At 53.9% G+C, this 22,209-nt stretch overlaps 1 protein-coding gene across 2 annotated transcripts in view; it reads right to left on the bottom strand.

Annotated features, from left to right (window-relative positions):
- Window positions 1-21: 21 nt before the first annotated feature.
- SYT2 (synaptotagmin 2) overlaps window positions 22-22,209 on the bottom strand; it is a 105,619-nt gene continuing 83,431 nt past the window's right edge. For both annotated transcript variants that reach the window (XM_027614205.2, XM_027614206.2), the window contains exons 2-9: window positions 14,591-14,785; window positions 13,452-13,618; window positions 11,941-12,060; window positions 11,290-11,457; window positions 10,753-10,920; window positions 9,291-9,408; window positions 8,241-8,374; window positions 22-6,122 (exon numbers count right to left, since the gene is read on the bottom strand). In XM_027614205.2, the coding sequence (XP_027470006.1) occupies window positions 5,916-6,122; window positions 8,241-8,374; window positions 9,291-9,408; window positions 10,753-10,920; window positions 11,290-11,457; window positions 11,941-12,060; window positions 13,452-13,618; window positions 14,591-14,768 (1,260 nt within the window). In that variant the 5' untranslated portion in view covers window positions 14,769-14,785 and the 3' untranslated portion in view covers window positions 22-5,915. The remainder of the gene's footprint in view (window positions 6,123-8,240; window positions 8,375-9,290; window positions 9,409-10,752; window positions 10,921-11,289; window positions 11,458-11,940; window positions 12,061-13,451; window positions 13,619-14,590; window positions 14,786-22,209) is intronic.

The raw sequence follows: 22,209 nt of genomic DNA, 5'->3' as shown, positions 1-22,209 counted from the left end.
CCCAGGTTTCTTTCAGCTCATTTCTTTAATAAGGAGACACAGCTCATTACAAAATAACAATTTGACAAGAGATCAGACAAGAACAACAGAGTCCACATAAGGGGGGGTGTGGAGAGCATTGCCAAGCAGAGGAGGTGGGGGGCGAGCGGTGGGGGTGGGGCCTACACAAGGTGTCCTTCCTATGGAGACAAAGGCAGGGTTCCCGGTGGGGCCGATGCGTTCCAGGGGTGACCTGAGGCAGGCTAGGGTCTGCCCTGCCCACCACCCCGGTTTTGAAGTTTTCAGATCCCTGGGATTTCAGAAAGCAGCAACTCAAGTCCTTAGATGGGGACAAGTCAGGGCAGAACAGTCAAGCTTCTTTGAAGAGGGTCCTCCTCGAGTCCTGATGGCTGAGGAGGGCTGGATGGAGAGACCCCATGCACGCGGCTCTGCCACCTCACCAGGCCAGACCCCCTCAACTCTTGCGTGCATTGCTGTCTGCTGTGGGTGTGGAGAGTGGGAGGGTCCCAGAGAGTGCTAGCGGGAGGCTAGACACGTCTTCCCTCCACGCCTCCAAGCTCCGGATCCCAGCCCATCCGGAGATGGTCCCCAGCACGACGATCCCTGGGGCTTCTGCGTGCTCACAAGTCGTGCTTTGTGGAGGGCAGAGCCCACCTCGCCGCCTTCGGCCTTGTCCTTCTCACATTCTGGTCTCCCTCCTTCCTCATGCTTACCAGTCGCCATGCCCGAGGCCCCCTGGCATTATTCCCATGAGTTGTCTGCCCTTGTCGGTGCCCTTGGGGCCAGGAGCTGCAGGCTGGAAGCTTACATGCCCATCCTGGTACAACAGTGATGTGGGACCTGCAGAGCCCCCAGCTCTGCATCCCCAATTCTCTCCCACAGGGTGCTCCTGGCTGGGGGGGGGGGGGTTCTGCAGGCCTCAGGCCACCCACTCTTAGGCGCTGTCAGCCTGCAGGAGGGAGCACGGTGGGAAGAGCCTAACCCACTGCATTCTCCAGTGCACTCCCGCCCCCAGAGGCCTTCCTGCATTGCCACCCACGGCCCCTGACCCCACTGTGTTACAGAAGCAGGGCTGGTTCTGTCAAGCCCGGATGGTGATGGGAACCTGAGCCGCTGACTAGCTGCTCCTGAAAATCCTGGTTGCCTCCTCAGTGCCCTGAAACTATGGCGTGCCCCCCACTGCCCCGACCATACGCAGGATGGAGATGGAGTTGGACTGTCAAATCCAGGTGGAGGAGCCCGCCTGGGCAGGGCCAGCCCGGACGCCTCCTGGGACTCGGCCAGAAGCCCTGGACGCCATCCACCCTTGTGACATGGGGCTGAGAGAGCGGGAGGGGTGACAGCAGGTGAGCCCTTCACAAGTGTTCTGTGGGGAGCCAGTCGGAGGGACACGGGGGGGCTCCTGGGAGGAACCAAGGGCAGTCTCCAGCAGGAGGCCCCCTTTATGGCTTTTCAGTGAATTCATACAGTGGGAGGAAGGGGCACACCGCACACATACGCAGGACACAGCAGACCCCAGGCTGGACACAGCGCACGGGACACTGAGGGTCGGCTCTGCAGACGGATGTGCAGCAAGCAGTGGGGGCCGGCATTCGGGGCGCCAGTGGCCCTCCCACGTCCCCGAAGGCAGAGCTGGTGCCCGAGCCCGAAACCGACGCCCCCAGCCGGTGGCTCCCACTGGGGGGTTCCCAATGGGGTGAGACAGGGTGGGGCTTGGGGACAAAGACTTTACGTGACATAAAATCGAAGGAGCGGCCTCAACGAGTTGTGTAAAGTGGGGTCGAGGGCAGGGGTTAGGGGGACTCTCAGCATGGCCATGCGACTATTTACAGAAAGTCAGAGACATGCATGTTGAGTAAACGAGACTCGGTTCATAGGTTTATAGATCACTATCTTCTTTTATATATAACTAAATGCACATGGAGGGGGTCATGAGGCTCAAATGGCTTCAGAAGGTTCTTGTTTTGTTGTCACTTAAAAAATAAAGTATATTCATGTGTCTTCAAGTCACAGTGTCCCCTTCTCAATATTGCAGCTCGAAAAGCAGGTTAAGTAAGATCCTTGGTGACCAGTCTCTGGCCCCCTGGGACTGAGGGGGCAGAGGGGGTAAGTGGTCATAGCATAGGGGTGCCAGATACAACACAGGATGGCCAGTTAAATTTGAATCTCAGATAAACTACAAATCACTTTTTGTATCGTATGTCCCAAATTTGCCTAAGACAGACTTTAAATTTATGTACTGTTTATCGAAATGCAAATCAAACTGGATATCTTGTATTTTTATTTGCCAAATCTGACAACCACGTTGTGGGACCCCGCGCCACCAAGACCAGGCCTTGGGACCCTTCCCTGCCTGCCACCAGCCAGAGCTCTGAGAAGGGGCGCCCAACCAGCCTCAGGTGGGAAGGCGGAGAGGAGTAGGGACAGAGTGGAGGGTCGGAGGGCAGGTCCTGGCTCAATCGCTTCCTACCTTTGTGTGGAAGGACAAAGGACAGCCTCTCTCTCTGTATGTGGTTGGGTGAGACCGAGAATTAGCATACATTAGAGGAACAGGGAATCTCTCACTCCCAGCCGCAGGGGAGGTCTCTCAACCTCTCTGCTCACCCACCACCACCCCACTGCATGGAGGCTGGTTTTTCAGGGAGCTGGTTTTACCCACAGGAGGCTCTCATTGGAGCCCTGGGCCAGCAAAATCATCCCGGACTGATTCTGCAGAACCGCAGCTATGTATGGTTTCCTGGGAAGAAAAGAAGATCAGGATCTGAGACTACGCTCTAAGCCCTGCTGTCCCATCCCCCAGCTGAGGGATCCCTGCGAAGGCTCTTCTCGTTCATGCCAAGCACCTGCTCACTGGCTCTCTGGGGCTGCCCGACTGTTCTCTACCCTGCTTCCCCCAGGCCTCAGCTTCCGCTTCCAAAGTCCAAAAATCTGCATATGGCTCTGGCAGAGTTAGTTTCTCTTCTGGAAGGATTATTCAAGGAGAAAGGAGAGGACTGAGCTTTCTGGCCTCACCCCAGTTCCGGATGGGATTGGGTTTGGGTCTTTATGGTCTCAGTCCATGTGGAAAAAATCACTTCTATCCTATTTTCCTGTCTGCAATAGACTTTGGGAGTGAGAACTCACAGTCGCAGAGGCCTCCAGAACCCCTCACGAGCCAGAACTCACTCTGTCCCACTTCGGGCATACACCCCAGCACCCTAACATCCCCAGAAATAAACCTGCATGGAAGTGAGGGTTCAGAATGATGCTCCGTGCCTTGGGTAACATCACCCCTCAGGTGTAGAAAACTTACAAGCATAAGTATGTTCACCTGCCTAGTTCATGGACCTGGATAGATGCCTTCACTAGGATGGCTCATCTGGGCCAAGGGCCCATCCAAGGACGAGCTGGAACCTAGGTGGGTGGGAGGGAGGAATTGTTGCCCACACTCAGTCTCTCAGCAATCTGTCCCCACCCCTCAAGGCTGCTCACTAGAGGTGGCCCAGAGTAACAAAATCCAGCCCCTGTCTTCTGGCACATGGACACCCAAACCACCAGAGGTGCCCACCATTTCCTTTCCCCCCCGCATCAGGAGAGTGGCAAATCTTGGGCTCTGGAAAGGCTGAATGAGGTTCATGGGCAGAGAAGAATCTCACGTAGTAGAAAGTACATTGGGAAAGGGCAAAAGAATGAAGGTAAGGAAGATGAGATTGACAGGGAGGTCCTATGAACAAGGGTTGTGGGATATGGTGGGGAGAGAGACCCTGAGAAAGCACCAAAATCCCACAGTTCTGGGGATGGGAGAAGAGTCCAGTGACTTCTGATGTCCGTATCAGGACATCCTACGCTGCAGTCAGCCAGATTCTGAAGGCACCCTATTTTCCTACAACTCTCTACCATGACCACAACTCCGGTCCCAAGGACCAAAGCTCACAGTCCTTGTCAGAGTCCTACCTTCTCATCATTAGGTACACACCCACACTCACACAGGGTCCAGGAAAATACAATCTCCCATGTACCAAGGGCCACTAGCATCTCTGAGAGATGAACAAGGCTGAAACCCGCTTCCCAGTCTGGTTCTGGTGGAGGTGTTCCCTCATCCCCTACTCTAACCAAAAAACATGGCACAGCAGAAACAAAAAACCCACCTTTCTTTTAACAAAATAAAAAGACACTCCGCACCTCCTTCATGTGGATCCTCAAAGCCTGATTTTCTCTAACACTGTCCATCTATCTCAGGTACCTACAGGAAGCTGAGGTGGCCCATATGGGGCACGACAGGAATTTTTGCTGGGAGAGAGAGATCCCCAAGGTTCTGAGGAAGCTATGAGTATTCTGTGGTGAAGAAATGGCAGGGGCCTCAGGGCTTCATTGATGGAAGAGAGAGGCTGAAGGAAGGGAGGCAAGGACGGGAGGAAGGGGCGGAAGGAAGTGGTGCTGGCCTCAGGCCATGTGGGGCCTAACTCTCTTGCCCAGGCTGAATGCTTGGAAGGAGGCTCAGTGCAAACTTGACTAACATATATATGGCTTTTTATCAGTGCTGGGGACAAAAGCTGAAGAGGGAATGGGACACAACTGAGCATGGGGTAGAAACCCCAGCAGGTGTCCTCACCACCCATTTGGAATGGGTGTCCTGCTTCCTGGCATTCAGAGCGAGAAGCCTCCCTAAGAAATGGTAGGCTGGGGCCTCCCCACAGGTCTCCCTGGGCCCCACCAGTTGCCCGTACGCTGTCTGGCATGGAAGGCAGAGGAGTGGGAGCTGGGGGGAATCTCAGCACTGGCACCTACCTCATCCGGGAAATCTCTGCCATCTGTCCGCCATGCTCCCCTTCTTACCTGGACCTCAGGGGAACTAAGAATATTTAAACCTTCTTTTAGAGTTCTCTGGCTCTGTACAGAAAACAGTCTTCAGATAGCGTTGCTCTGTTTAGATTAAAAGAGAAAACAGAAGCAAAAGCCTGATGAGGAATCAATGCAAATGAACCGCATAGCTTATATTCTGGAAAGGGAGAAAGCATCCGTGTTTCCCACTGGAAGGGAGTGAAGAAGATCCACGAGTTTCATTTGGTCTTTCTAGGTAAATGGGTCTTGTTTCTTCATAGTTTGATGTTAACTGTCATCAACATATGAGGTCCCAGGAGTGATGGTCCCTGTTAGAGCCTGACCAATCTAGTGAATAGTTCATGTCCATGAATGTCCCAGAAACCACACTTGTGGGGAAACTATGCCTGACAGGAGGAAGTCTATGATGGCATCAGGGATTTGGTCCCAGTTCTGGACAAATCCAGTCTCCACATCTTGCCTCCCAAATAGCCACCCACAAGGAGTACAGGAGCTTCTGGCTTCTGACCGGGATTCTGAGCCCTCTCCACGAGCTGACAGAAGATCTCCCACTTAGTGGATGTCTCTTCGTTTCAGGGTCCCTGAAGAGCTTTCTCTTCCCACACAACTTTACTGTCCATGGCTCATTCCAGGAATGCAGAGAGATGCTCACACACACACACACACACACACACACACACACATCATAGGCCACTGTGTTGCATTTCCTGTCAGGAAACAGGATGTGCTGCCATTTTGTTGGCCCAGAACACTCAAAAAAGCAGGAAGTGCTGCGACTTTCTGCCGAAGAGGGCCTCACTCAGGGTGGGCTTCAGTGAAGCTTTGAAGAAGTGAGAGGGAAACGTGACAGGGCATGCAGCAAGGACCGCTCCTGGGACGATGAAAAGAGCCAGACTTCTCTTTCACCTGTTAGGGGACTCTCCTCACACAGCCATCAGAGGGAAGTTGGTCCTTAAAAAGAGAAAAGGAAGGAAAAACAGGGACACAGCCACAAACAAATGAGAAAGAAAACCTCTAAGGTCGCATAACTGAGGTATTGATAGCTCTGGATCTTGTCAGTGTCTGTCATGGCGCGGGGTCCCGGCCACTGCCGCCTACTTGTTCTTGCCCAGAAGTGCGTCCACCTCCTCCTCGGGCTTGAGCGAGTGCCACTGGGCGATGGGCCTCCGGGGGTTGGCCAGCATGTCGGACCAGTGCCGCAGCTCCGTGCCCGTGGCGTTGCTGCCCACAAAGATCTTGCCGATGGCTTCGTTCTTGCCCAGCTTGTCATAGTCCAGCACGGTGACCACCACCTGGACTTTCTGTGGGGAAACAAAGGAGGGAGGGGGTTGGCAGGTGAAAATGAGCAATCCCGGGACCGAACTTGTCCTTCTCCATCCTCTACTCCAAATGCCCGGCAAGGAGAGGCCTCCCTGGGCACCTTGCTTCCCTCTCTGGCTCCAACTAAGACTGAACTTACACGGAGGCAGAGACCACACCTGCTGGAAAGAGCCTTTGTTTCTACCGAGAGGCACCTACTGAGCATGTGCCGGGCTCCGGCCCGCCATTGAGGGGCTGAGGGTGGAGGACGGGGAGGAAGTTGTGAACATCGCCTCTAACGAAAGCAGCAGACATGTACTCAGACACCTACAACCCCAAGTGACAGACACTGACAGGAAAGGCTTCACAGAGGAGGTGACACAGAAACTGGGAGGTAAGGGCTGAGGGCTTTTCTAGGCAGAGAGAGAAGAGGATCCCAGGAAGGAAGAGTAGCCTGGGTCAAAGCGCAGAAACACAAGTGTGCACGTGGTGTCTGGGGAACAGACGAAGTTCAGAGCCACTGAGGTAGAGTGTGAGAAGCAACAAGGCGTAAATGGGGCCAGCAGCCCCCCACGAATGGGCTTTTATTCTTCAGCTGAGCTGCAGGGAGCTCCCAAAGACTTCTGAGAGGAGTGGCATGGAAATTTCAGGATGAGAACCCAGGCGCTGAGGTGGGAGATTCACTGGAGGGGGACTGGGCCTGGCTGCGGGGTCGCGGTGGGGTCGGGAGGGGAGGGGGGTCGTGAATGCCTGAACCAAGGCAGGGCAGTGGGAATGGAAGTAGGGGCCAGACTGGAGAGGTGTTGAGGGAAGGGAATCAAGAGAACTTGGTGGTCAGTCGGGCCGGCGGAGGGGACAGTCAGTACCTTCCTCTGGCCTGCCCCCCCAGCGCCCCCTCCACCAACTCAGGCTCATCCTTCAGGACCAGACGTGCTCCAGCAAGCCTCAGCTGTGCTGTCCACCGTGCTCTGCGTTTGCTCACGCTGAAGGCCCATCTCCCTGTGTTTCGGTGGCCTGTTACTGCCGCCCCTCCCGACCGTGAGGCCCTCGGACGGCAAGGACTGTGTCTTCTACACGTGTGTTTCTCCAGCCCCTCACGAGTTCCCGGCACTTAGGGAGTGCTCAGCAAAGTATGTTGGATAAATGAGAAAGGAAAGAAAAAGGGCAGAGGGTCTGAGATGATGCCCTGGTCTCTCGCTTGAAAACAGAAGGCGGACGAAGCAGGTTTGGCTGGGAGCCATATGCGGAAGATCATTAAATTGGTTTTAGGCACGTCGAATTTGAAAGCCCTGGGCCAGTTCCCTTTATAGCCACCTGAAGTGTTCCACAAGGACGACCCCTCTTGGTCTAACATTATCCCCGAGCTGCCCCTTGTCCCCTTGATGACTTCTCCATAGATGCCAACACCAGCTCTGACGATTCCCTTGGCACCCCTTCCTTCCAGCCCTAGGGAGGGGAGGGCAGGGGGTGCGGGGAGAGGGAGAGAAGAGGGGGCAGTTCAGCCCAAAGAGGGAGAGACCAAGACTGCAGGAGGATCCAGCACTCTGCAAGCCCCTGACGGCTGGGTGGGTATCTGGTCCTGCCACGTTCAGATCCCACTCACGGCCGCTCGTGGTGAAACACAGAGCTCACCTCCAACACTTACAGAGCTTGCTGGCAGGAGGAAGCTAGGAGAGAGAGAGAAGGGGAGGATGGAAGGAAAGAGGAGAGAGGAAGGGGGCGGAGGGGTAGCTGGGGGCAGACCTAGGGAGCAGCCGAGGTGGGGGAGGGATGAGCGAGGCGGGAAGCGGCTGGCCCAGGAGAGCAGGAAGAGGAGAGTCTGCCCCCCCGCCCCCCCCCACCTCCTCGGCAGCTCCAACCTCACGGGCGCACCGCACACGCGGCTGCCCCCCAGGCCTGAAGGAATGACTTGTTTTGAATAGCTCATGTTCAACTCAGGAATGGGGGGAAGCTGTAGAAGGGGCCCCGGGGAGGAGGCCCCAGGATGGCCCAGTGAGAGCCAGAGCCCTCCCTGCCTGAGCGAGGCGGCTCGAGGTTTGGGGTGAGTTCCCTCGAGCCCCTACGAGGGCACACGTGCCGCCCCCACCCGCTTGTGCCGCTATGCCCGAAAACGCGTGCACCTGAATCTGCTCGAAGGGGATCTCAAAGCTGAAGGACTCGTTGAAGTAGGGGTTCAGGGTCTTCTTCTTCACCGTCGTCTTCTTCTTCTTGAGCCTCTTGCCATTCTGCATCAGGTGGATCTTCACGTAGGGGTCTGCGCAGGGAGAATCCCAGCCCCAGAGAGGCTCCCTTAGCTCCCCCCCACCCTCCCACCAAATGCACTTGCCTCCCAGAGCACCCACCGGCCAAGGCCAGGCGCCCAGCAAGCCCTGAGGCACAGGCTGCTGAGTCCGAAAGAAGCAAAGTAAGTGTCTAGTTCAAGGGCAGCAAGAAAGTTGCACTTCTAAGACCACCGTGGACTGACTGGCTGTGGCTGCCTAGAGCATTACATGGGGGCTATTCCTGAGACTAAGGAAGGCCTCGTCCAGAAGGAGTAAGGGGGTCACTTGGTGCTATCTGTCCAGGCAGGGGACAGAGGAATGCTAACGGCACCACACACATCTGCCATCCCTGATTCGGTCCAATCCTCCAAACCTTGCAGATGAGAAACTGAGGCCCACAGAAGGGAAACGACGTGTCCCCGGTCACACAGCTGGTCAGTGGCAGCGCTGGGGCCAGCAGGCCCCATGCTGTGGGTCAGCCCCGCTCCGAGCGCTGCCCACCCCGCAGTGCCCTTCCCAGGTAGAGCCGGCAGGGCCTCTCCCGGAGAAGTGTCCCGGATGGTCAGTGACACGACAGAGAGGCAAGCTCCGGGCTGCACCCCGTCCCCTTCCCACACTTCCCTGGGAGAAGTCCCTAACTCATCTGGGAGATGAAGCTTCTCTGATCCTTTCCTCCATGGCCCGTACCGCCCGGCAGCTCAGAGCGGGGACAGGGGACCCTCAGAGAAAGGGGGGAAAGCCGGGCGTCTCCTGCTCCACGGTGCTGCCCCCAGGACCCCCAGCTGCTCTGACATATCCCCTATGTCCCAGGGCAGGAAAGCTCGGCTCTGACGGGTGTGTGAACAGAGGGCTCGGGAGGTGACTGGCTCGCTGGTGCCACCCAGTGGCGGCCAGAAGCCCTGCACGTACCTGAAAGGCCGCCTACGTCCATCTTCTTCAGGTTCTTGGCCTCCAGGATGCAGACGGTGAGCTTCCCGGCCGTGGGCACGTAGCGCAGGGAGGTGCAGATGTCGCCCAGCTTCTCTGGCTGTCCAGGGGGGAGAGCAGGACTCAGGGTCACCTCAGCCATCCCACCGCTTCCAACACGGCTCATGCCCCTCTTGCCGAGACTAGCAAGACAGTGGTGCCTCCCCAGCTCTCTGGGTCCCCAGTCCCCACGTCTGTGACGTTTGGAGAAGGTCTGGGGGCGGGGCCTCCTGCTGCAGTTCAACAAAGCCCCCCAGAGGGGGACTGCAGGAACCACGGCCTCAGGAGTGAGTGGAGGGAGCGCAGGCTGCGGGCAGGAGTGTGTGCCTGATAGAAGGCGCGGGGCGTGGGGTGCGTCCGGGCTCCCACCCCAGGCCCAGGGGAGGGGGGAAGGAGTGGGTGTGGCGCACTGGAAAGGGCTCCTTTCCAAGGACACAGCGAAACTGAGTGTCTCAGAGGTCTTCCTCCCTGACCCCTTCCGCCCTGGAGGTAGCTCCCAACAACCATTCCACTGGCACAGTGATCCGTGGTCCTCAAAGCACGTTGCATCCCTTTTCCTGGGTTACTGTGCCCGCAACGCTTTCACATAGATAAGTGGAGGGTTCTCTGTGACCACTGAGAGTTCCACAAAGCCCCACAATTTCGCACTGGAGGCAGGATGAGAACCCAGGGCTGCTGAGTCCTGCGAGCTCTGCCAACATCACACCAGAGTCGAGCTTCTCAGAGACGGGGCCACTCGGGCCAATTCTGACCACCTCACCCATATCCCAGCTCAGGTGTGCTGGCCCTGCTCCCACACAGCGTGAGCCCCAAGGTAAGGAAGGGTGTGTTAAGTGTCTCTTCTCACCCCCTCCATTACCACCTGGTACTGTGCTGGACACACAGCAGGGGCTTGGCTGAGACAAAGGACCGATGCCTGGAAGAGCAGTGGCTAAAATGGAGTATCTGGCACACAGTAGGCGCTCGGTAAGTGTTTGGTAAGTGATTGAATGCTGTAGCAGTTGCTGGGAGGACAAGCCCCCATACTGAGAAACTTTTAGAATAAATGTGGGCTTTCCCTGTGGGTAAACTGAGGCACGAAGTCATGAATCACTGGCCCTAAGTGACAGCAGGACCTTAGGAGTAAAATAATAATGGCGTTCTCCTTTACTTGAGCACCTACTAGATGCCAAATGCCTACTGGGTGCCGGGTGCATTACAGAGATAGGTAATTCTCACCTGCAAAAACAGACTACAGGAGAGAACCCAAGTCAAAAGATATTCAGTGACGTATGCAGGGTCACACAGCTGAGGGCGTGGAGCTGGGATCCTAACCCGGCTCACTAACTCTAAAGCCCGCCCTCTCCCTGTCAGGCCAATAGGCGGTAACCCAGGTCGGCAGCCACATTCATCTTCCCCCTCTCACCTCCTCCTTCTCCCCGCCCTGCAGGTCTCTCCACTCCTCGATGGGCTGGCCTAGGTCCACGGTGTTCATAGGCACCTTTACCTCTCCAATGATGTCGTGTTTGGAGAAGCGGTCAAAGTCATAGATAGCCATCACCAGGGTTTTGCCTCCTAGCTCCTGGTATGGCACCTGCAGGGCACAAGCAGGATCAGAGAGGGGTCAAAGCAACTCACGCACCTCCAGGGGCTGCTGTGGGCAGGACCCTGGGTCTGAGCTCTGTTCCCGATAGCCCACAGGACTCTCGGTGAGTGTGTAGAGACAGAGAGAAGACTTCGGGGCCTGGGGGAGCAGAATGTGTTTGGGAAGGGGGGATGTCCCAGGCCTACAGGAGCCTGAGCAGTGACCTCACACATAAGCCCACAGTCCAACCTGCCATCGTTCCAGCCTGAGCTCATTTCAGGGCCTTAGCCATGGCTAAGGACCAAGGAAAGGTCTGCAGAACTCAAATGGAATTGGGATCGGGGAGGGAACTGGCATTATCCTTCCAGCCCGCATCACCTTGAAGGTGAAAGTTTCATTGAAGGCAGGGTTCAGTGTCTTCCGATGGACTTTGGTCTCGTATTTCTTCTTCTTGTCTGGAAGAAGGAAGACCTTGACATAAGGGTCTGAGGTGCCTCCCATGTCCAGGGCAGGCAATTCAGCAGCCTGCAGAACGCCAACGGTAAGCTGTGGAGACAACAAGGGGGCCCTGAGTCTCAGGACTGCTCCAACATCAGACCTGGCCCCGAGCCCAGCATGCACCAACCCTTCCCCAGCGGCGGGCTGCTGGGGGGCTGCGGTGGGAACAGGCTGGTGTTAGAGAAGAAGACCGGTCTCCATCTCCAGCCCCAGGAATTTGGCATGATATCAGTGGAAGCGGAAACTGAGAGGGCAACTGATTTGCCCAAGGTTGGTGGGCAAGTTCACAGCAGAGCCCATCTGAGCCAGGGAACCTTCTCTAGAGCACGCTGGTGGCCAAGGCAGAGTCAGTGTCTTGGGGTACATGCCTAGGGTTTCCAGCCCACCCCACTCCATGGAAGGGAGCGATGTCTATGGGCCGAGGTGGGGGGTGAAGGGTGTGGGAGGGTGGGGTTGTTTCTATCCCCCTCCCACCCAGATCCCAGCCCTATGCCCCGTCCCCCACTTCACCCCTCAGCCCAGCCCTCATACCTGGTTGGCCTGGAAATCATAATCCAGGGAAAATTGCAGTTTGCCCAGATTCTCTGGCTCTTTCTCTTCCTCCCCTTCACCTTCTCCCTCAGTCAGGCCAGTCTCTGCATCATCATCGTCCTGTGGGGGCTGGGCAAGAGGAAGGGTGAGTTAAAAGGAGAGAAAGGAGCCTAGCTGGCGCAGGGCCATCGGGAAGCCAGCCCCTCTGTGCCCACCCTGACTCGGAGCCGGGTGTGGGGCGAGGAGTAGGAATGTGGCACTGTCCTGGGGACTTGCTTCTGCCGCAGCCCCTCGAAGCCCCCAGGCGGCCCCTCAGAACCCCAGCCTGTGTCCAGAAGACGCAGCTCTGGTTTGGGTGTGCCTCTCTCCTTGCAAGACACAGTCCTATGAGGCCAGGCACCACGCCGATGCTCTAGCGCTTCTTGAGGTAGGGGAGAGGTGCTTCCCTTGGTAGCCGCTCATTCTTCCCCAGCTCAGGCCCCACCCACCCTGGGCAAGACTTACCAGGAGCACAGTCCAGGCATTCATGAGTATGGAGAGTCCACAGAGGTGAGAAGAGAAGGGAAAAAGTGATGTTAAGAGAAAATCCTACAGCTCAGACCAGCCCCTGAAGTTACAGGCACCTGGTGAGACCAGGCTGAGCGACACCCAGATCATTCTTGGGGTCTTCCCTCCCGCCCCGACTTCATAGTGCAGGCTTCTTTCGGGGGCGTGCGTGCGCACGCACGCACGCACACACACACATTCACACACATACAGGCATGTATACACATGCACACTCAAGCACTCAAAGGCTTTAATCTCTGGCTGACTTCTGGAGATCAGGCCCTTCCTCCCATCCTCCATATTGATTTCTTGAGCAAGAGATTTCTCCTAGTCACTCCCAGAACAAATGAACGAATGTGGGTAAAAGTGAAGTACCCTGGGGCCTTTGGAAAATTAAAAGGAGAAACTAGGGTTGACCAAAGGACATTTCCAGGCCAATCAAACCCCCAAAACAGGGGTAAATAAACCAAAGGATAATGTGACTAGAGAGATGGGTTCCACTTGGCCCTGTCTTGGTGCCCCAGGACCATTCTTTCACCTCATTTGATCCCGCACCCATCCCAAGCACCCATCCCAAGCAGACGCCTCCAGCGAGATTTTGTCCTTTAGTCTCTTCTGGCAAGAAAACACAGGGCCACTCCAATGGCGGTTTCCTGGAGGGTTGGGGTTTCTCTTTCCAACATTTTGTCCCATAGCCTCTTTGGGGGTCAATATATTGTTCTCTTCCTCTGTCTTTTCAAGGATGAGTCCGTGCTAACACGTGAGTAAGTCTCCCCTTCCCACCAGCTGATGGGTAGACAACATTTCACTAGAGACGTAGGCAATAGGCAGGGGGAGGGCGTGTGGAGGTCTAAGGAGGGGAGCTGTTTTGACTGTAGAGCCCAGAAGCCTTTGCTTCACCTTCCAGCATCTGGAATGGCTGGGCTGGGCCCCTCTCCGATCCTCCCACCCCTGCATTGTCCTACCTGACCCCCTTTCATGTCCTTCATGTTCATGGCATTCTTCATGCCTTTGCCTTTCTCCTTCTTGTTCTTCTTCTTCTTACAGCAGCACTTCTTGCAGATGCAGAAGCAGCAGGTGAGGAGCAGGAGGCCAGCGACCACAGCAATGGCGATCAGTGCCCAGGGTGGTACTGCCCACACAGAGAGGACCCCGAAGTCAGCAGCGCTCTGCCTTACAGCCCCTGACCCCATAGCATTGGCTAAAATGGGTGAGACTAGGAAGTCCAATGCCCACACTCCACCTTTTTAAACCACACACTCATGAGTGCTTGATGTGTAAGTTGCATATCTTTTTTGCGTGTCTTTTCATTAATACCTTGCTCTCTCCTTAGCCTACTGCCCTTGTGGATATAGCCCCCTAACTGAGAGATAGCAGCCAGGTATATATAAGGAAGAACATCAGTTTGGCTCTGTTGAGTTTTGACTCGTTTGATTTATGGAAAACTGGCTTATATTGGAGAGCATGGGATGGTCCTTATCTGACCCAGGTATAGGAAGAGCCCCTTCAACCCATTCCCTATGTCCAGTCTGGAGAGGGCTGACCCAGGGCCAGCAGGCCAAGCTCCTTAAGGACCTGGAAGGCTCAGCTTTGCGAAACTCGAATATCTGGGGATGGGCCCTGGGCTGCTCTCTGGGGTCCTGAAGCGCCCGCTCCCACTGGTGGGGGCTGCTCCCCTTAATCTCTGGTGACTCCTATCCAGCCTTTGCCAGGAATTCAGAAAGCAGTGAGGGAGGAGGGAAGGTATTTTCCATCTTCCAAACTAAAGCAGTTTCAAAACGTGACTGGCAAACTTCAATAATGACTTCTGTTTCATGACTTTTCATCTTCCTCTGGTTTCACCTTTTGACAATTTTCTAAGCTGTAAGGACTTTTTCCCCCCCGGGAGACTGGGGCACATAAAACCCTGTCTTCCCTTTTAATAGTGCTAGACCCCACTCTCCCCCATTCCTGAAGGGGCTCCCCAAATAACCCATCCTGGAATCCAAACATGCAGCCAATCACGTCCCAGGGTTCTCCCCACCCTTCCCCACCCTGCCCTGCCCACAAGGCCCTTCACTAACCCTAGCCTCACCCCGCCCTCTCAGCCACCTGGGGCACTCACAGGGGATCTTCTGGATCTCGTTGAAGAATTTCTCCTTTATCTTGGCAAACATGTCCTCCTTGCTCTCCCCAGCGCCCTCACTCTCGGTGGAGTTGTGTAAGAGCCCAGTTGATACTGTGGCTGTGGTGGTGGTAGGAGCCACAATGGGCTCCTGGTTCCTCTTGAAGATGTTCCTCATGGTGGCAGAGGGGATCGCTGCAGATCAGAGGGAACAGGAGCAGATGAACATCCCAGAGGTCTGAGTGCAGAAAGCTCTACCCAGAGGAACAGGAAAAGTCTTTCAAAAGCTAAAAACTATTAATAATAGTCCCTTTATAATGCAAAGACAATTCCCATAATATTAACAACTGCGGGAAAACAGCAACAGTAATGGTCAACATCAAGTTAGGACATATATGAGTCAGGCACTGTGCAAAGTACTCTCCATGCATGACCTCATTTAATCCAAACAATAGCCCAGTGGTTTTTTTTTAAAGATTTTTATTTTATTTATTTATTTATTTGGGAGAGAGAGTGAGAGAGAACACAAGCCGGGGGGAGGAGCAGAGGGAGAAGCGGACTCGATCCTGGGACTCCAGGATCATGACCCAATCAATAGTCTAATGTTTGATTATTATTCCCATTTAACAGATGTGGAAATGGAGGTTCAGAGAGGTCAGGCAGTTTCCACTTAGCTGGTAAGTTCTGAAACTGATGTGTGAACCAGTCGGCCTGACTCCAAAACCTGTAAACCTAATCGCTTTCATATATAGCTCATTTAAATCCAACCACACAACTCTAAGAAGGAGGCAAGGCTCTGCTTTCGAAGACTCCTTCTTGAGCCTTTCTCCTCCTTAACTTCTGTGACCTCGTTCTGCCTAGATTCCTGCCTGTTCCTAGCAAATTCCTGCTGTCATCATCCCTGCCCTCAATCTACATCATCTCTAGAAAACAGAAGGCAAGAGATTGAAAGAGAAGCTGCCCATAATTTTACCATGCAGAGATAACTCAGGTTCGCATGCTGGAGCATTTTATAACAGTTTTTCAGAGTTTTTTTTAACCTGCCGAGGCCATACGACATGTAATTCGGCATTCTGCTTTTTAAATTTTTATTTATTTATTTTTAGAAAGATTTTATTTATTTGAGAGAGAGAATGAGATAGAGAGAGCATGAGAGGGGGGAGGGTCTGAGGGAAAAGCAGACTCACTGCTGAGCAGGGAGCCCGATGCGGGACTCGATCCCGGGACTCCAGGATCATGACCTGAGCCGAAGACAGTCGCTTAACCAACTGAGCCACCCAGGCGCCCTCTGCTTTTTTTTTTTTAAACATAGGATTTTATCATAAGCCTTTTCTCTCTCTTTTTAAAAAAGATTTATGGGGCGCCTGGGTGGCTCAGTCGTTAGGCGTCTGCCTTCGGCTCAGGTCATGATCCCAGGGTCCTGGGATCGAGCTCCGCATCGGGCTCCCTGCTCAGCAGGAAGCCTGCTTCTCCCTCTCCCACTCCCCCTGCTTGTGTTCCCTCTCTCGCCGTTATCTCTGTCGAATAAATGAGTAAAATCTTTAAAAAAAAAAGATTTATTTATTTATTTTAAAGAGAAAGACAGAGAGCATGGCAGAGGAGTGGCCTGCTCTGTTAAAAGTGGGGCTTTGGGAACATAGCTCCACAGGCATTGGAGGAGGTGAGGCTGGGGCTGGGGGCCGGCAGACGGCTGGTTCCACAGGCTATCCAGAGATGACGTGGATCCAGACCAGAGTAGGAAAGTAGGGAATGGAGTAGAGAGCACAAATGTGAGAACCCTTCATTCATTCATCACTCAGCAAATTTACTGAACTCATATCATGCTCCCTTTGTGGAACTCACCATAAATTAAATTAAATAACTGTACATAAGTGAATATAAAACTGTAATTCTGAGAAATGCCACAAAGGAGAGATACTTGGTGGTATGAGTTTATAATGGGGTACATTTGACCTAATCTGGGAGAGAAAAAATGCTTTCCTGAGGAACCAACTGAGACCTGAGGATAGTGGGAAATATCCAAGTGAGGAGGAGAGGAGCAGCCTGAACAGAGAGAACAGCATGTGCAAAGGCCCAGAAGCAGGAAGCAGTGTGCTGAGTGCAGAACCTAAAGAAAGACCAGAGTGGAGGGAGCCTGGGTCCAGATGGCGCTGGCACAGCTGGCCAGGCCGGCCCAGGCGCAGAACTTCACAGGCCACAGCAAAGACTTCGTTTTTACCCAAGACTAACAGGAAGCTGTCAGAGGGTTTTAAGGATGCAGGTAATGTGTACAAATTTACATTTTGAAAATTGCTCTTTGGAGGCAGTGAGTAAAAGCCTAGAATGCACCCTGACTCCAGAGGGAAAGGGAAAGAGTTTAAAACAGCCAATAATGGATGTCTTGTCATCCCCAGGTTCCCATGAAAGATTCTCCAGTGTTCTTGGGGAATCACCAGAGAATGACAAACAGCTGCTTGGAGGGAACGTGGGGCTTGCTAATAAAGCCGTAGCACAGAGCAGTGGCTTTTCCAGGGCCTGGAGCCTGGAAGGCCCTTTTAAATCCACTTCTGACCAAAAAAACAAAAACCACGAGAACAAAGCTGCCCAGCTAAGCAAGGGGATAACGAAGATGCTCGAGAAGATGGCTCTTGATAGAAGGCAGGCGCAGGGTCATGCACCCAGAGATGGGTGGGGTAGATGCAGGGCCCACTTGCTCAGTTACACATCTAGAAAGTGCTGGGAGTCATCCTGAATTCCTCTGCTGCCATCACCGCCACAAGGCATCTGCAAACTCCTCAGCTCCACTCACAGTGTTTTCCAAATTCCGCCACTTTCCACCCCCCACCTGGAGTCCCCCAGTAGCCACCTACCTGGAAGCTTTCCAGTCTCCTCTGCTCTGTCTAATCTCCACACTGCAGCCAGATCCATTTCTTTTAAACCCTCCAATGGCCTCTCATCACACTTAGATAAAATCTCTGCTGGGCCTGGCCTCTGGCCCCTGGCTAGCTCCCCAGTGCATTTCCTACCTCTTCCGCTCTCACCCCCTCAGCTCCTGCCATATTGCAGACTGCAGGTCACAGGCTCACCAACCCAACTCACAGCTTCGCACTTACTTTCCCCCCAGCCTAGGCTGTTCTTCCTCCAGAAATCTCTTTGATCTCCCTGAGGCACCATCAGCCCCTCCTGTCTTCATTTCCCACCATGGTCGGTCATGCCAATAACTTTTTCCCCTAATTCCCTACATCTCCTCCCTTTCTCTGCCTGGCTAAACACCACTCCTGGAGAGATCCCCTCGCCCGTTAGGGACTGAGAGTTTGTGTCCCCCTCACTCACGTTGAGATCTAATGCTCAACGTCATGATGTTCGGCAGTGCTCAGGTGATCGGGTGGAGCCCTCAGGAATGGGGTTGGCACGGGAGAAGCAGATGCCAGAGCTAGCTGGCTCCGTCCGCCATGTGAGCAGCCAGACACCGGCGGTCTGTAGCCTGCAAGAGAGCTGTCACCAGAACCCAACCGTGCTGGCACCCCAATCTCAGACGTCCCAGCCTTCAGAGCTCTGAGAAAGACACTTCTGTCATTGATAGGCCTCCTGGTTTATGGTATTGTGTTACAGCCGTCCGAGCGAAGACATCCACTATCGGCACTGTCCTCTCCACTGCCCCCCAGACTACTGAGCACTGTGGGCGAGCATCCTGCATGAAGGCAGCTGGGCGCCCCAGAGATTCTCAACACCAGCCGGCCCTTCAACCCTGCATGGAAATCTTCGGTACACTCCCCATCAACTCACTCTGCCTCCTTTCACAACGGACACTGCAAACCTTCTATTTCCACGGCCCTGGGGCTTACCCACGGCCCCAACACCTGGCCTGTTATTATTAGAAGTCATTGAAGAGAAATCTCTGATAATGCCCCACCAGAGGCCAAACCACCGACCTTCGTGCATATTGACCACCCTCTCCTCCTAACCTCCTGTTTCAGCTGAGTAGATTCCTCCTATCTAAGGTCAGGCCCTCCATCTCAGAGGCGATCCCTCTGACCTTCGCAGGACACCTTCTTGATCCGTGTTCTTCCTTATGCCCAACCTTTCTTGGTCAACCAGTTTGTTCAGATCTAGTTGATTCACAGCCTACTGGGGACTGGTCACCAGGTCTCGGGATGCCTGCCTAATCCTACTTTCCTCTAGACCATGCAACCTCTTCAATGGTGGAGGATACACTTGTAAGAAAAATTATTTGTAAGCTCAGGAATTATTTTAGAATAGTGAATGTTTTCATTTGAGCCACCACCATATTTTTAAGAGTTGGCAGCTACTGAGTGATACAAAACGAATAAAATGTGCAAATAACATAAACAAACAAACAAAACAAAAATGGGAACAGGGAAAGGCTGGGCATAAGAAAAATTCCCTCTATGGGGTGCCTGGGTGGCTCAGTCTGTTAAGTGTTCGACTCTTGGTTTCTGCTCAGGTCATGATCCCAGGGTTGTGAGACTGAGCCCCATGTCAGGCCCTGCTGGAGATTCTCTCCCTCTGCCTCACCCCCTGCTCACTTGCTCTCTCTCTCTCAAATCATAAATGAATAAATCTTAAAAAAAAAAAAAAAAAGAGAAGAAAAGAAAAAGAAAGGTTCCCTCTGCTGGATTTTTCCATTTTAAAATACCACCAACCAACCAATGAAAACCCTCCCCACCCCTCCTTGTTCAGCTGCCTCAATCTCCCCCTCCCTTCAGGGCCATGCCCCACCACATGGTCTCTGTTTCCTCAGCCCTGTCCCTTCAGCGTCCCCTCCGTGGCTTCTGCCCCATCACTCCACTGATGTGGCTCTCTGCATAGTCACAGGTGACTGCAAGGTTGCTGAGCCCAGCAGAACCTTTCATTTGGACGTACTTGACCTCCCTCATGTTCACCCCGACCACTCCCTGATTTTCATCATAATTCAGACTCCATCAGTTGCCTCAAAGTTTGCCCTCAAGACTTCTCTTCCCAGGCCAAGTGCCTCCAGGTGACCTCTAGCACACCCTGGCCTCAGCCACATCCCCATTCCGATGACTGTCAGAACCCACCTTACTTCTGAACTCCGAGGCCCAGAGGTCCAGCTGGGCCCTTGACAAACCCCCTCCGTCCCCTGGATTTCCTCTCGCTCACCTCCAATCAGTTCTGCAGGTGCCACCGAAGCAATCTTCATAAAACATGAATCTGACCATGTCACTGTGGTTAAAAGCCATCCCAAGGACACAAACCACAATCCTGAATGTGGCCTACGAGGCCGTCCTGTTCCGTACCCAGCATCATTTCCTCTTCCCCTCCCCTGAGTCTCTAACACCAACCACACCTGCCTTCTGTTATTTCTTCTAATACACATGCGCCGCCCCCAACATGCACACTACATGGCCTTTGCACATGCTGTGCCCCGCTCCCCAGCTTCACGGAGCTAATGCCTGCACATCTGTCTCAGCCCGGCTCAGATGGTACCTCCTCAAGAGAGCCTTCCCGATCACACTCATGGCTCCTGCCGCCACCCCCACCAGATAGAGGCCTGATATTTGTCCATGGCTCCGTCCTGACTCTCACAGTCCTTACGAGGCCTGGGACTATTTAAGCAGAGACTGCACTTGTTTCGCTCACCCCTGTAGCTCTGGTGCAGGGCTTGGAGAACTATGGCCCGTGGGCCACATCGAGCCCGCTGCCTAATCTTTGTAAATAAAGTTTTACAGGAACATGGCCACACTCATCCATTTACACAATCCCTCTGGCTGCTTCTGCACCACAACAGAGCCGAGTGGCTGCGGCAGAGGCTGTATGGCCCGCAAAGCCTGCAATCTCTACTCTCTGTCTGGTCCTTTAAGAGAAATTTTGCCAACCCTGCCCCAGCAGATACCATACCGGCTGACATACGACAGTAAACATTTGGTACGTGATTGGAACAAGGAATGAGCAGGACACAGACTCTTAGATCACTGGGCACGTGATGTCACCTCGCAGATGACACCGGAACCTGTCCTTCCCCGGACGCCCAGGGCACCAGTGCCTAACTGCCGGCAGGGCTCTTTCCAGAAGCATGTTAAGACTCAATCCGACCGCTCCAACAGTCACCAGGCTGGGTCCAGGGGCACGCATGGGGAGCGTGTGCGTGCATGCACGTGTGTGACGAGACAGGTAAGTGAGGGTGTGCACAGTTCTGAGGGCTGCCCGCTCTTCCTCTCCCTTGGCAGCCGGCCCTGTGCTATGGAGTTGGGCACATTCCCTTACGAGCTGTCTGACCCTGGCTGGTTTCTTTGACCTCCCCGAGCATGAGACGGCTTCACTGTCAAACAGACCTTGCATTCCTAGCACCTTTAGTCGAGGCTAGGATTAAATGGGATGGTGTGTGCTCTTCCCACGGCCCCAAGCCTGCCCAGAGCACTGAGAAGTACGTCTCCTCTTTCCAAGGCTGCTCTTCAGGCTGAGTTTCCATTTCTCCTCGAGAGCTGCTCCCTGCAAAGTGACTCAATGACCCTTATCCCCTTGCTCTGCGGTCTTCCAGAGTCCAGGAAGTTAAAAAATGTAAAGAGAGAAAGCAGCCCAAGCCCTCTCCCCACCACCCAATGACCCCACTGTGCCCTCCGGAGGCTCCAGGCCCCTCTGCCCCGCCCAGGGGCCCTCCGAGGTCTCCGAGGTCTGCCCTTCTCAGGGGGTCTTTCTTTCTTTCTTTTTTCTTTTTCTTTCTTTCTTTCTCTTTTTCTTCTTTCTCTTTTTTCTTCTTTTTTTCTTTCTTTCTCTCTCTTTCTTTCTTCTTTCTTTCTTTCTCTCTCTCTCTTTCTTTCTTTTTCTTTCTTTCTTTCTTTCTTTCTTCTCCTTCCTTCCTTCCTTCCTTTCTTTTTCCAAGGCAGGGCTCAATCCCAAGACCCTGGGATCACGACCTGAGCTGAAGGCTGACGCTCAACCGACTGAGCCACCAGACACCCCTCAGGGGGCCTTTCTGTCAGGACAAGGAAGATGGGAAGCTCGTCAGTCTTCCTACTTTCCCTCTTGTCCATTTCTAGTCTATCAGTCCAGCAGGCAGAGGGATCCTGTTTCTAAAACAAAACCCTTTTAGCGGCTCATTTCCCTCAAAGTTCCCCGTCCTCCTGACAGCCTTCAAGGCCCTGCACACCCAGCCGGTGCCCTCACCCCTCTCCCTGCCCTGCCCACCCGGGCTCTCCTCCTTCCCTCCCTCTGCCTCGCTGGCCTCCTTCCAGATCTTCACCCATGCCAAGCACACTCTTAACTCAGAGCCTTGGCACCTGCTCTTCCCTCAGCCTGAAACACTCTTCCCTGCAGATTTCCACATGGCTAGTCTGCAGCTCAGCAAGGTCATCTGTGATGACCGTTTCCGAAAGTGCAAACCCCACAAACCACTGGCACCTCCCCTCCTTTTTTTCTCTATAGCACTTATCACCAACCAACATACGCTATATTTTATCATTTTATGTCTCCACTCACTTTAAGATTCATGAATAGAGATTTCTGACTAGCACATAGTAGGCCCTCCTAACTCTCTGTTCAGGAATGGATGAGTCACAAGCCTTTCATGTCCACAATGCCTGCGCTCTCCAGCCTCTTAGAACTCACCCAGTTGTGAATGTTTGTGACATCACCAACTATTTCTAGTGCACGTACGCATT

Source organism: Zalophus californianus, chromosome 10 (assembly GCF_009762305.2).
Source record: "Zalophus californianus isolate mZalCal1 chromosome 10, mZalCal1.pri.v2, whole genome shotgun sequence".
NCBI classification, from domain to species: domain Eukaryota; kingdom Metazoa; phylum Chordata; class Mammalia; order Carnivora; family Otariidae; genus Zalophus; species Zalophus californianus.
Note: the sequence above shows the minus strand (reverse complement) of the source record. Positions and strands in the feature narration are given on the sequence as shown.